The following is a 15,616-nucleotide window of genomic DNA, read 5'->3' on the forward strand; positions in this document are numbered from 1 at the left end:
GTTTAGCGAATGGTTAACTGGCTGACAATTCCTGTTGCTTGCTCTTTTCTGGAGCTTCTTTTTAGAAATGTCACCATGTTCCAAATTTCATCAATTACTTTGGTGAGTACAATGTCATCATTACTGATGGAAATGATGGCCAAAATAACAATAATTAGACCCGAGTTTGTAGTAAATTCTGTCAGATTGTAAAATGTGGAAAATAAAAATAATAAAAGTGAGATTTGATTAAACAAGTTTACCTGTGCAGTGTGCATCCATAATGTGTGTGTCTCTGTGTGTTTAAAGCCTCACCTCTAGGCAGCACATTCCAGGCAATGGTGTCAGTGATGGCTGTGAAGATCCAGTTTAGCTCTCCGAGGGGAGTGCGTCTGTCATTGAGCCTGCCAGGGATCCTGCACCACACACAACACAACACAGATGGCAGTGTGTCAGCCGCGCTCACTGTATGTCCCATGGTTGACTCAGAGCACAAAGTGGCAACTGCTCAGTACTATTATCACAACACATCTGAAGACATTTACATTTACAGGCACTTGGGCTCTGACTCAGAGAGACTAACAATGAGAGCAAGTTTGAATATTCATTTGTGCTTATACAAACAAGAGATACTGTAGGGCCAAGAGCTGAGAGACAGAGCCACACCAGGTACAAGCAGATGAAGAATGAAGCATTTTGTTAAGATCTGTGAGATGTACATACAGACATTAACTAATCCCAGAAGCACCAGCTCAATAAAAGATTACTTACTGTTACTCTGTCAATGACATTCACCACTGCTAACACATTTTGTTCAGGAAAATCTGATTTTTACCAGTTCTGTTTTAATTTTGTGAACTTGCAAACTGACCACAGTATCTGGTCAGCTGGTAGTAGTTCTTCCCACCACCTGAATGACTCAAAAGCTTTATTTATCTATATTGATCTGAATATTTATAGATAAACGTGTGGGTAAATAGGTAGGTAGTTAGGATGGCAGGTAGGTTGGTAGGTAAGTGGGTAGGTGGGTAGTAAGGTAGGTAGGTAGTTGGATAAGTGGGTAGTTGGGTTGGTGGGTACTTGCAGGTTTTTCCACAAATTATTTTATTTGTGGCAGCCCACCATGATCAAAACACCTGCTGCCACAAATAGAGTTTCTATTTTTGGAGCTGAACCATTAATTAGGAGTGCTGTTGAAATACATATACCATTCTGTTATTTATAGCACCACACTGTCTGAGAGCAGAGCACACTCTTGGAACAGATGGAGCAGCAGAACATCAGGCGCACTGAAAGTAAAACCTAACCGTTCATTCTTCTGGGTCTAACTTGCCTCTGCTCCTCTCAATTGATCTGATCTGATCACCTCTGAATGGATCTGGAGTCTGATCTGGTGGAATTTTCCACCCCGAGACTCACAAAATGCTGCTGAGAAAGAAAAAAAAAACGAAGCTTCACCTGTGCTGCATTCATGGAAGTCATCTACCACTTCAATACCTTCCCCATTGATAGACATCTGTTGGTGGGTGCAACTCAGAGACGAGCTGGGAAAAGTTACTAGGGATGCACAATAATATCGGCACCTTACTGGTATTGGCCGATATTGGCTTTAAAATGAACAATCAGAATCAGCAGACATTCTGATAATATCGATACATCATCAATATCAGCCAATATTGGCTTTAAAATGAATGATCAGAATTGGCCAACATGCTTTTTCTTATTTTGCACAATATTATATACATTGAAAAGCATTCTATTTCATGTCTCCATCTGCTGGTGGGCCATCATGATGATAAGAGTATGCATGCATAATATGATAGTATGTCCAGTACAGAAGACACTTGATGATCACTAAAAATTAGGTGGGGAAAACATGGATGTATCAATATCGCTATCTGTATCGGTTAACAGTTAATAAATAAGTCGTTGTATATCGGCATATCGGATATATGAAAAAAAAACAACATCATCCCTGTTTTCTTGACTGTAGTGAAGAAACAGAATCAGTGATTGACATCTCATTCCAATAATCAAACATTCAGCAGTTGTCTTAGGATTTAAGAAAGCACTAAAATGCTCCTAAGTCTAAAGTGGGCATGACTATAGTACAGTAGCCAAACTAATATAAGATGTGTAAACCCAGGCACCATACGCCTGTTTTTACAAAACCCTCTGCTCATTGTCTAGCGCTTACAAAATCAGATTGTAGTTATTCTGTGACTGGAGAGTGGGAGCAACATGGAAATGAGAGCAGGGAACTATCTTTCAGACAAAGCCCAGGATGAAATGATAGTAATCACTGTAGCTAAGCCGAGAAAATTGCCTTTACCACACCTCGGCATCTGCCTTTTATAAAACATAATGTAAAGCTATGACAAAAGACAGGAGGATAAGGGCAAACACTAGCTGGCTCAGATATTACAGTTAATGTGAGCAAGTAAGTCACTTGTGTCCTAGTAAAGGGATAATATGCTTTAAATTAATGAGTAGATGAAAGCAAACATTAAAATAAATAAGAGAAAGCACTTTTAAACACTTTTACCACACTGAATGTTACAGCTAACAATGCTACTTAAAGGCAATGATGTGTTTCTATGTTTCAAGGAATATTTCACCCACAAAATGACCCCAGATTACTCACCCCACATTAACTTGAACTCTTTAAAACATGGTGAATGAAGAAACCGAAAACAGAGAAAAGTCTTAGTGAATTTAAGTCATACGTGCAGTGTAATCCAAGTCTCATACATTCTGCTGAATGATCAGTATTTGACAAACACATGCATTTTCACACAAACCTTACAAATTGAAACACTTTCACAAAAACAGTCTCATGCATGGGTGAGTAGCGTGCCCTGAGTGCACAGCTGAATGCCCTTGCTCAGGCCGACTTGTATGAAGTGTTTTAAGTCATAAAGTTTAGGCAAAAATGCTCATGTTTGTGAAGCACTGAGCATGTGACTGGATAAATGAGACTTGGATTATACAGCAGGAGTTGTGTGAGAATTTGTAAACAGATGTTTTGATATAGTTTTGCTGTTGTTAAACGCAAACTCCTTGACTTCAATCCATCGAGACTGTTTTTGGATTCTTTGTTCGCCCTGAAGGCATGTGAGAAAAACAAAGTTATTTTCAAAAATTCGAGTTAACATGCATGGGGTGAGTAACTGATCTACAAATTATCATTTTGGGGGTAGAGTATAATCTGTCTACCCTTAGTTCTTTCATTTTTCCGTTTCAAAACCAAATCAGAAAAACAGAAAAACAGGAAAACAGAACAACAGAAATCACACATTTTGTAGTTGTTTTTTTTGTTTTAAAATTAAAACAGAAGAACGTGAAAATGAAGTTTTTAATTTCTTTGTTATGTTACTGCGATATTTGGATAAATTCGGGGAATGCTGGGAGATCTGTGGAGGAACTGTTGAACTTCGCAGAGGAGCGCTCCATTCTCAACTGCTTGTAGCCTCGTTATGGCCGCACTCCAGCCTTTTGCAGACCTGATCTGTGAACTTTTTGAGAGTGGCAAGACACACGCAGGAGATTCTGCATGGAGCACAACTTTCGGAGGAGAAGTGTTGTTTCAGATGCTGAATTTGAAACGGCTGTGGTTTCTGTAGTAAACAGTGTATGTATGTGTAGGCACCATGTGATTTTGGGTTATCCCAGTCAAATGTTGACGACAGTTGGAGAAACACTGGGAAACATTTGGTCGTCAGTCCAAGAAGGACTGCATTATGAAACACAACAACCAATGGACAATATGAACTTTTGGTTACACACCATATACGAACAAGGTTATCAGAGGATACGTCTATGCACACCCGATATAATGAACTGGAACTGGAACCATGTAACTACGACCACATTTAGCTTCTTCATTGCACAGCACTGACATGCTAAAATGTTTCCCTCCAATTTTCTTGCCTTACCAGAAATGTCATCACCCACTGTCACTCCCAAACACTCAGTTTCCACTGTGGCTTTATTATCATCAGCTGGTGCGCTGCAGCACTGCCAAGAGCATGTCTTTGTCTTGAGATAAAAGCATTAAATATACTTATGTAGATTATCTAACAATAACTGACAGTTAACTATATCATAATACATAACTTGCCATACCAATCAATAAGAGCTAATCATGACTTTTACAAAGTATATTCAGCACCAAAGTCTGGCAGCTGGCACATAAAGTCCATCAGCAGCCCAACAAATGACTTCTAACTACACACACAGAGTATGACCTTTTCCTGCCCTAAACTTCCCATTTCCACCTCTAAGTGACAAATAATAGCAGCTGCGAAGCTCCTGGCAGGTACCAGCCCACTGTATAACCATGAGGGCCGGCCAGCTCCTGAGCACTTTGAGTGGCTGCCAAAGGTGTTTGGCAAGTCAGCACTAAGGATGAACACTCAGCAGTTCATATCCTTGCTCAGTATCCATTCAGTGTAATATCTTTGAGGAGGGAGAAGGACGGTGTATTGGGAAATGGATGGACAGACACTGTTGATGGTTGAATTATTGAACGGGCTGGAAAAGTGCCCTCAGAGGTGTTCCGGTTTGTGTCATCGATCAAAATACTGGCAATTTGTAACGATTTCTTGTTGCACCCATTTTAGCTGTATAGTATTATCCTGCTTTATTCATATTTACACTGATACCTATTTAGAGTATCTTTCTATTTTGTAAAGCACCTTGTTACACGCATTGAGATATGCTAGTCTCGCTCTATCTCTGCCGTTAGTTCCTATTATTTATGTATTAACCAATGTTACAGAATTTTTTAGTGTAAGGCAGGTAATGAGACACTCAAACACAGTACCTACTCATGTACCTACTTTACTCTCCAAGTCACTCTGTGCATAAAGTGGAATGGTCAGACAAGGACCCTGTTGACACTTAAAATTGGAAGTGTTCAGGACAAGATTAGCACTGTGGCAAAAAAGACAGAAAAAAAGATTTATTTCACCAAAAAAAGATGCCTGACAATGTGTTGATGGCTAAGCTTTTGCCACCATGCAATGGGACATCTTCCTGCAACAAATTGCGGCAGCCAATCAAATATCTGCAAGCGCAAACTGTAGGTATATTACACTGTGATGTAAACGGCATCTTGAATCACCCAGTCCCAAGTCGACAGTTCCAAATACGGAATTGGACCAACAATGACGCATTTAATTTGAGTTGTTTAGATGAACATACACTCACCAGCCACTACACCGTGTTGGACACCCTTTTGCCCTCAGTACTGCCTTCATTCTTTTCGGCATAGATTCAACAAGATGCTGGAAACATTCCTCAGAGATTTTGGTCTATATTGACATGATAGCATCACACAGTTTCTGCAGATTTGCTGGGTGCACATTCATGATACCAATCTCCCGTTCCACCACATCCCAAATGCTCTCTACTCAATTGAGCTCTGGCGACTGTGGAGACCATTGGAGTACAGTGAACTCATTGGCATGTTCAAAAAAACAGTTTGAGATCATCTCAGTTTTGTGAGATGGTATGCTATCCTGCTGGAAGCAGGAAGTATCCAGTTTCCTGTTCTTAGCTGACAGGAGTGGCACCCAGTGTGCTCTTCTGCTGCTGTAGCCCATCTGCTCCAAGGCTCGACCCGTTGTTCCTTCAGAGATAGTCTTCTGCATTCCTTGGTTGTAATGAGAGGTTATTTGAGTTACTGTTGCCTTTCTATCATCTTGAGTCTGACCATTCTCCTCTGCATCAACAAGGCATTCTTCTGCCCAGAGAACTGCTGCTCACTGGATATTTTCTCTCTTTCAGACTGTCCCCTGTAAACCCTAGAGATGGATGGTTGTGCGTGAAAATCACAGTAGATCAGCAGGTAGAACGGGTTGTCCACTAATCGGAAGATCAGTGGTTCGATCCCCGGCTCCTCCTCCATGTCGAAGTATCCTTGAGCAAGATACTGAACCCCAAATTGTTCTCGATGGCTGTTCTATCGGTGTGTGAGTGTGTTCAAAAGTGAGTAGCAGGTGGCACCTTGTATGGTAGCCTCGGCCACCAGTGTATGAATGTGTGTGTGAATGGGTGAATGTGAGTCATAGTGTAAAAAGCGCTTTGAGTGGTCAGATGACTAGAAAGGCACCAACAACCATGCCACGTTCAACGTCACTTAAATCACCTTTCCCCATTCTGATGCTCAGTTTGAACTTCAGCAGGTCGTCTTGATCATGTATACATGCCTAAATGCACTGAGTTGCTGCCACATGATTGGCTGATTAACTATTTGCGTTAATGAGCAGCTGAACAGGTGTACCTTATAAAGTGGGCGACGAGTATATAGTATAGTGTATAGTGTATCCCATATGCCTGGATACAAGAACAGGGCCACACAGTCCTCTATAAAAGCTGTTGCTCTCATCTAAAGCAAAGAGCCAAAGGTGTACAGTGCCACATAGAGGGTTGCTGCTGTAGAGCAGACTCTTCTCTCTGATATCTCTATGGAGCGTGGGTATAAAGTATTTCCTTAAGGGATCAATAAAGTATCTCCTGGGCATAATAAATGCTGAGGTGCTATCAGAGTGATATGATTCTTCAATGATGGAATCTAACTCTGGAGACCTCCCGGTGTGCCGAGTACAGCTGGGTTTCAGATGGTGTCAGACACTAAGGGGGCGGATAGGCCCTGCCCACTGGGGGGTGGGGTGGGGGATTCCTTATGAAAGACTCAGAGGGAGGTTGAGAACAGGGATCAACCCACCACACTTGTTCCAGCCCCATGAGAGATGTGAAAGAATGGAATGGAAGAGTGTATGTGAAAGAAAGCCTTGTGAAATTGAATGTGAGGGAACAGTGAGAACCACTGTAGCTTGAGAGAGATCCAAGAGTATTGTAAGCAGGTAAAATCCACATGAGCTTGGCATCGTGACTCTCTTATCTAAAAGGCTTTTGTGATTGGATACGGCCAGAATGTGTGTTGGATGTATGTGGGAAGCAGAGACAGAAGGGTGCACAGATGGAAGAGAGACAGAGGAACGATCAAATTAATAAACAAATCAACAGCACACAACTACTCAATGCTGACATTATGTTGAATACATTTTGCAACAAATGTTTGTAATATTTCCAGAGCGATGAGTGTCTGATATGAGCTTTCCAACTGTGCGTGACCTTTAAAGGTGTGAATACATGCCCAATGAGTGGTCAGTGAGTGTAATGCCCATGAGCTGAGCTCATGCTCATGCCCACGTGTGCAATTTGGACACAGCAAAATAATAACAAAAGAAAAATAGCTGCTTTGAATTCTATTTGAGACCAATCATACTAGAAGAACAATAATGAGCTACCCTGCATCTCTCCGTTGAAGCCTCCAGAGAAAAGCAACCTGATGGGATTTTTGTATTGTTGTTGCTAGGATACCATAAAGCCATCTGTCATGTAAATGTCATTATTGTTGTAGTTGTAGCACATTAGCTACAGCTAACTTATTGTGTCAAACAGTGATAGTGAAATTGAAATGATTGTGAAATTCTGAGCCAATACTGATGTTTAATATAAAACACTGGTTTCGCCAATTTTCTGTTGTTGTTTATTTTGTTTTTGTTGTCATTTATTTATCCTTTGGTGCCCGGGAAACAAAGAAATCATTCATTCACTCATTTAGTCATTCATTAACTTAAGAAAAAGCATGTGATGGGAACCTGAAAGAGATGTTACCCAGCCCTGTATTCACTTTAACCCAAACACAACAGGGGGCATTAATGTGTGTTAACAGAATACTGAAGTGGGGAATATAGGACCCTGGGAAAACAGATAGGATTCCACTATTAGCAATTTTTTTATGTTATACATTTAATTAAGCAATATCACACGAAATGGAGTGCTGCTGTACTGTATATCAACATGGCTGTGATTCGGCCAAAGGCACGAGTGCCGAAGATAATCATAGCTTTGTGATATTCAAGTGATAGTGTTTTATACAACAGTTCTATAAGCACCATTTATCAACAGTAAAAAGTAGCAACAGCTTATGATTTGTTTGTTTACATCATGATTTATTTGGCTCCGCCAATACAAATAGTTCTGCACTGTTGCCAAGCAACACATAATTACTCTTACACACCAGTGTGCCACTTTGTGTAGGTCTACACTTCACCACAGGCCAGCTACTTTGTATCATGTAGGCTACATCTGTGTGTTTCCATTTATTTTGCAACCAGTGATATAAGAGTCTGTTGACAGTTGCTTTGGTGGCATACGTGTGATGCTGATGAGTAAACAGCGTAAGCCGTACGTTGCATCGTCTTCTGATGTCATGTATGCTTTCCTGGAGGTTTGCAGTAAAGTATCCAGGCCTCTTTCTGTCCCTTTATCCTTTTCTGACCATTTATTATTTAACTCAAGTGTTATGTGTGGCAGTATGTTTAATTTTGCAGTGTAAAGTTTGTTACGATGACATTTAATGTCGGCTAACCAATTAATGGCTCAGAACACCTGTGAAGCGGAGTGATACATGCATAGTTAAAAGTCCCATCACTGTTATACTGTATATCAGCACTCACAGAATGCCTCTTGTCCAATCAAATTGCTTGGTCGGAACTAACTGTTGTATAATTATTACTATAAAAAATACTGATTAGTGCAGCTTTGACAACATCAGAATGTAATCACAAAAATGGCTGACGAAGCTACTTTTTCTGTGATTTCCTGTTTTCTTGAAACATCCCATGAAAAATATTTGACTTTGACACTTGGCTTTAGTCAGAGGCAGAGCCTAGCTTAATCGAGCAGAGAGGTGAGAAGGCAAGTGGGTTTGGTTGCATTTTTCTTTTATGAGCTCTGAGACCATCCATTATTTAACTCTGAGGGACATCAGCTGAGTCAACATTTAGCCCTGTGGACAACATGCAATGAACCAAAACCGCAACTCAAGCATCAGGGACCCCACCAACCCCCACTGATTAAAAACCAAAAGCCCTTCTTCAGTCATGTTCAGGGCTGCTGTAACATCAAGTGCGAGAAATCAAGCCTTATTCTTTCAAAATTTAAATCGGGGCATTTTAGTGAATTCGATTTTTTATTTAACTATTTTTCTGACGTTCATTTTACCACACATTTTGGAAATGTCTAACCTTGCATTTTCTGTTGGGTTTTTTTTTTTCCTCATATGAATTCCCACCTTTAATATTTCCATGCTTGTACTTCAATTCAAGGTCACCTATCTCATAGATTTGACATTTTATTAGTTTTTCAATATTGTTTGGAATCGACAACATCTCAAATGCGATTTCAGCAGAGCGTACAGACTAATACAGAACAGGTCAGCACTTTTCTGCTGCAGAACTCTTTCTCTTAACCTCACTGGCTTCGTATTAGTATACAACCCTGCTGTGTATATGTCTGAAGCAGACAGCAAACACGATGAGCAGAGCACCGGATCTTATAAAACACAGCAGCACAACAGCCTGTGTATGAGTGGTTCACCCTACAGCCTGAGGGGAGTCTTTCTAAAAAAGTGAAACCGTTTTCTGTTTGTCGTGGCTGCACACACTGAGAGGCCATTACAGGAATCAAACCTACAATGCAGCGTAATTGTATTGGGTGTTTCTTTAGCATGCGTTGGTTTAGACTTTATTCAAGCATGATGTATGGTTGGTTAGTGACTGAAGCTTTAGATTCAGATCACAGGTTGTTTGTCCTTGACGGAAACTATTTCAAATTTCATTCTGAGGTGGCAGACTGACTCTGAGACCACTGTTAAACTGTCACGTCTGATGTTTCTGTTCAGCGTTACTTGGAAGAACAGGTGAGAATGCTTCCAACAGTGCTGTCTCTGACGCAAACTAGTGTGACGTTTGTGGGTGCTAAAACTCTCCTTACAGCCAGTCGATCATAAATTACTTTCCCCCCTTCTCCACAGAAGCCCATTCTTTATTCTGGTGTGACAAGTGATAAAAGATAAGGAGGACATGAGACCTTGTGCATGAATGGAGAGCTTCAATGTTGTCAAACCCAGCGACTGATGTTGGTGAGGTTGCGAGGGCAGAATGTAGAAAAAAACAATGAGAGAAGAAATGGAAAAAGGCCTTATTACTTCAAAGGTGTTCGTCATTGCTCTTGTGGTTTCCCTTCCTGCAATAGCTATACGTACAGTACTGGGGCATTTGCGTAATTCTTATCCACTGGAGAGAAGTAGTGTTTGACAGAAGACGAGAAGGAATAGGCAGAATGGAGTGAAAAGAAAATCAAAGAAACTCTGCAAGCAATGAAAAGGATTGAGTGTTAAGGATAATTAAATGGTACAAGATGGAAGAACAGTAACAGATAAGATGTGGATAAGTGAGAAACATGTTCAAATTATTATTATTAAAATTACTAATAACATTTTAGTAAGGGACTGTTCATTGTTTTTCAGAGGAGGGCAGTTGCTGGGGATTTCTGGAGGAATTTATACCGCAGCGTAGGATCTGTCTTTGGACTGAAAAGTGAAGAGGGAGAAGAGATGAAGGTTCAACAGTTTTTAAATTCTCCTCATACTCTATACTCTGCCTCAATATTTTATAGGAATATGTCAAATATACAAACTAGAATGTGTGAAGGCTTGAGACTAATATGGCAAAAGGATCTTGGTAATGAGATTAGGGAAGACTTTGGCTACACGGGATGCCAGAGGTAAGTTTATCCATAATCGTACATTGATATTAAATGTTGGAAATATAACAAAGAAGTTGGCACGTTTCTCAGTGCTCTATGGGACTCTCCCATGGGACTGCCTTTTTGGAAGATGGTACTAATGGTACCATGGATGGTACTTAAAGTTGTGGCTCAAACAACCTTGACCAGAATTCCCACAATTATGTCTATTAGGGGACAAATCTCTTGAGTCACCGCGGCCTTACGAAAGCAGTTTCTACAGGTTTTATTGTTGCAGCCAGGTTTATTCTACACAACTGGAGAGCCCACAGAGGCCAGATTGTACAAAGCAGTTTATACTTGAGACAAAGACTGCTGCCTTTCAAAATGATCACCAGGTTAAATAGCGTCCCAAGCAAAAAAAGCCACGTATGGCAATTTTTTCTGGCTTACATTACAAGTGCAACATCTTAGAGAGGGTACACGTTACAAATACGACTGTGTGAAATTAGTCAACTAGTGGATTAACCGTTGCTACACTCGCTAGTTGGCTCCAAACGTTTTAGTCGGTTAAAGTTGTTATTAAGATACTGGGTGGAGTGTGCATTGGCATGCAATACCAGCAGCACTGATCATCAACGTCTCTCTTTCTCCCTCTCTTTCACAAACACATACACAAACACACATATGCCCTCTCATGGATGGAACCACATGTGAATGACTGTTACAAGTCAGCAGGATGTTCAATGCATAAAGTATGTCCGAGCCTCACACATACCCACGCCGGCTGGATGTCTTTTTGCTAGGATGGATGAAAGAGGTGCTCATGGGTGCGTGGGAGATAGTGACGATGGATGGTCAAGAGTGTATGTGTGTATGTGTATGAATATAGATAGCTGCAATGTGAGTGTGTGTTTTTCAAATGAAGAAGATAAATACACACAATGAATAAATGTTAACTTTTAGTGAGTTGTCGTAATGTCTTGTAGGATAGTATGCAATGTCCATAGTGCACGGTGCAACTTCAGCAGCATTTAAAATGCAATTTAATTTCAAATAGCTTTTATACACAATTTTTTTGATAATATTTATTAACATTACAGATTAAATTGTGGTCAATTTTGACTCCTTTCTGTGTGTTTTCATACTTAAAGACTAGAGGACTAGCCTAAGTTTAAACTTCCATTTATGTCCCTAATTACCAGAAGACAGGATGTGTATGTATATGCATATAAGTGTGTGCATACATGTGTATACATGTGTATATCTGAGAATTTTTGGGGTGCCAGGATGGTTCCTTACGGCTGACTTTTAAGTTCCATGATTTGTTTGTTTTTTTGTAATGGACTGTGAATCCTCTTATATGACATCTTTGTCCATATTTTCAAAAAGTTGATATGTTTGGGGCGTCGGTGGCTTAGTAGGTAGAGCAGGCGCCCCATGTACAGGGCTGATGCCGCAGCGGCCCGGGTTCGACTCCAGCCTGTGGCCCTTTGCTGCACGTCATTCCCTCTCTCTCCCCCTTCACACTTACCTGTCCTATCAATTAAAGGCAAAAACGCCCAAAAAAAAGTTGATATGTTAAAATTAATAAAACTTCAAAGATAAAAAAAAAAAAATAGATGCGACTGAAAGACTGAAATCAGCTGATGAGTCAAAACAATACTTGATGGTGAAAAGGGAGCAGCTTAGTGGTGAGTATGACATGACTCTAATGTTGTACTATGAGGTTAATGCTATGAAAATATACATTATACTGAATTTATCAAAATAACAGATGAGTTGTGCTGAGTTTGCATCAACAGCAAACAACAGCAAGATAAAATGGGAGCAGGTAAAAACACTATGCTTCTTACAAAAACAAAGAATTCACAACACAAAATCAGAATTTTATCTCCAAAGAAGATCGCATAAAATCTAAATTTGGACAAGAAAATCAAAGTGCATCATTGTAGTTCCTGCTAGCTTAAGTCTGAGGAACCAAACACACACACAAAACACTGAAACCTCTGAGGACACAGAGGACTGAAAAGAGCAGAGAAGCACACAGAGGCCCTCATTTATCAGTCTTAAGCCTCGTATGCAGTGTGCGATTTTGGGCTGTCCCAGTCGAAAGATAATCAACGTGAGAGAAACGTGGCGGTATCTTTGGTCGTGGCTCTAAAATGGTGGTCCTATGTCACACAGTGAGAGAGGTTAAATGATGGCTGTTGTTACATTGTCTTGCAATCAAAGACAGCCTGGGATAAAATTCTGACAGTGTCAGAAATTAGGGATGATAATCTCACTGTGTGACTGCTGTTAAAACCTACGTCTACTTACCAACCAATAGAGATGCAGCATGAAATGACATATTGGCCTTAAACCAAAATAAAGAGATGGATAGCAGCTTGCCATGGAGACAAAATGACCACGTAAAGAAGGACGAAGCATGGAAGGAAATAGTGGCGGAGTTGCAGCTGCCAGCTGAGCAACCTAGCAGTTAGTAAACACACAGACAGACCACAGTATATAGTGCCCACAAAACTTTAGGTTATTTAATAATGTGACCCTCTATCTATGTTGTGCTTCACAGTTGGAGAACTAATAACCCGTGTAACATCCTTGGGCACTCAGTATGGGAAGCTACTACATCGTACATCGTAGCCGCTGTCATCGTACAGTCTTCACACATCAAACTTGATGTGAAATCAGAAATCATCGAACAATTTGGTTTATGTGTGATTCATGAAACATTCTTATTTCGCTCATCACAGCATAAGAATGATCAGGTGCTGATAGCTGTGGCCACTGAAAACGATCATCATTCAAATATCTCACACCAATATATTCTGGGTTTAGAAGCCTCGCCTCTAGAGTGTACCACACGGAGAGTTGTAATATGGCCAAAGAGAGAAACTTCTCTGAGCTAGAAATATCCTATTTAACCAACTGATTCTATCTGGCAGCCTGAGAAGTGGCATCAAAGGAAGTCAGAAAAATACAGTGTGGAAAGAAAACATGGCTGTAATCAACAACATCAAACACTAGCTGAGGTTGGAATACTTAAGTTGTACATCCATGATATGTAGCCTACCAACCTATGGCCTACACATATTAATAATGATAGTCTATATATTTTAAAAATATTGATACTGTTATAATCATATTATTAAAGCTAATAGCTGACCCAGACCAATGAGCACGTGGGCACACATATTGGGTCTGCTTCCATTTCGGGCATAAAAGTTGGCAGAGGAGACACAGACGCACCACCTGTGTCCCAACTGGACACCAGTAAAAAATTGATTGCCAGGGCAACCTCTACTTAAACTGGTAGGATGTGCACCCCATGTAGGCAGACTCCTCAGCAGTGGCCCTGGTTCAATTCAAGCCTATGGCACCTTGCTGCATGTGATCCCCCATCTCTCTCCCCCATCTTTCCTTTCTATCATAGCTGTGCTATCTTTTACAACATCTAAAATTTTCTCATAGGCTATACATTTTCAAGTGATTAATATGTGTCTGCATATACATTAAGCCAGTCAGAATATGGTCTAATATGAATTCTCTGACTGTCTCAGTCTTATTAAGGGTCGTACACATGCTGCGTTTTTAACTGCCTCAAACTTGCTTACACGAGACCTGAGAGATTTGATCAGAGCCTTGCTCATGTCCACATTGATAAATGCCGAGCTCTGCGTGGAAATCATAGTACACCCAGTTTTCTGAGGCCCTCATTTATAAAACGTTCATTTCATAAATGAGGGCCAGCGTCTCCGAAAAAACCCTTAGCAAAGAATTAATTTAAGACTCGTGGAGGTAACAGATGTGCAGGTACTGTGTATGCATATGTTTTCATGTGTGTGTACATGAAATAATTATTCACCTTCAGCAAACATCATGAAGACACTGCTGAGACATTCTTCAAGTTTAGCACCTCAAGGTGCTCTCCAAAAAGATGTATTTTTCTGCTGAGCCATGACAGTCTGCTTTTAAGTTACTTAGTGCTTCTAAAACCTCCTCAACCAACTTAGTTTATGGATGTCATTTTACTCTCCCCCGCATATAAGGGAGGAAAAAAAGAAAAGCCACGCCTCGATGGTTCTGTGAAACTACTAAAACTTTGGATATGTCATCCATATTGAGCGCTAATATCACTCAGTGTGTGCCTAAGAGCAAGAGATGTTCTGCGCTCAGCCGCGTGGCACCCGGAGGTTTATTGAAGAAATGTGGAGCTTTAAATCTGCCAAACTACTGCCGCTTTGGCTGTGAGGAGGAAACAAAGGCAGAGTATTCTACCTGCAGGATGGAAAACAACAGAGAGAGGGCTGACGATAAGGAGGTGAGAGCAAAAGAGACAGACAGGGAGATAGACAGAGAGAGACAGACACAAGGAAAACAGGATAATGATCTCTCTAGACTGCACCCTCCTGAGAAAGAGCAACAGTGAGAGGGAAAGAGTTGCGACAGAGAGATTTATTTATTTATTTATTTAGGATGGTGGTGGAGTGCCACTTACTTCTCGATGAGGTCTAACGTCACCCCTGGCACCAACTTGGCACTCTTCTGCATACAAAACCTGAAAAAAAAAAAAAAACAGACAGGGAAAAGCTGCTGATAAGAGTTGGAAAGATAACAAGAGGTGCTCACAGACTAGACAAAGCAATAAAAACGTTTGGCCTCTACAGTACAGATTTTACGACCTACAAGAGAGACAATCAACGGATAAAACACTCAAATGAAAAATGAGAGCTTCAAAGATTACAACCACTGAGCACTTTGATAAGTGTATTTTGGCTGAGTTACAGTCAAAGGGGAGGGGGCAGGCAGCGGGAAACACAGTCATATTTCTGAAACGTCTGGCATGGGAGTTATTGTTTACTGTGCGTGGTTAGCTCTGACAGGTCGGGCCAGCTGTAAGTCACAGCAGGTTGCCGTTCAGAGCCTCGACAGACGTGCAGCTCGGCGCTGGGGCTCACTGCGAGTCATCACACACCTGGAGGAAAGCAGGTGTGCGTTTGTGTGTGTGCACGTACGCAAACATCGGTCACAC

The 15,616-nt window shown here is 40.8% G+C and overlaps 1 protein-coding gene across 4 annotated transcripts in view; it reads right to left on the reverse strand.

Annotated features, from left to right (window-relative positions):
* Positions 1-15,616, reverse strand: part of rptor (regulatory associated protein of MTOR, complex 1) — a 277,608-nt gene that overhangs the window by 124,762 nt on the left and 137,230 nt on the right. For all 4 annotated transcript variants that reach the window (XM_050043590.1, XM_050043589.1, XM_050043588.1 and 1 more), the window contains exons 8-9: positions 15,083-15,142; positions 295-395 (exon numbers count right to left, since the gene is read on the reverse strand). In XM_050043590.1, coding sequence (XP_049899547.1) covers positions 295-395; positions 15,083-15,142 — 161 coding nt within the window. The remainder of the gene's footprint in view (positions 1-294; positions 396-15,082; positions 15,143-15,616) is intronic.

This window comes from Epinephelus moara, chromosome 5, assembly GCF_006386435.1.
Source record: "Epinephelus moara isolate mb chromosome 5, YSFRI_EMoa_1.0, whole genome shotgun sequence".
In the NCBI taxonomy this organism is placed as follows: domain Eukaryota; kingdom Metazoa; phylum Chordata; class Actinopteri; order Perciformes; family Serranidae; genus Epinephelus; species Epinephelus moara.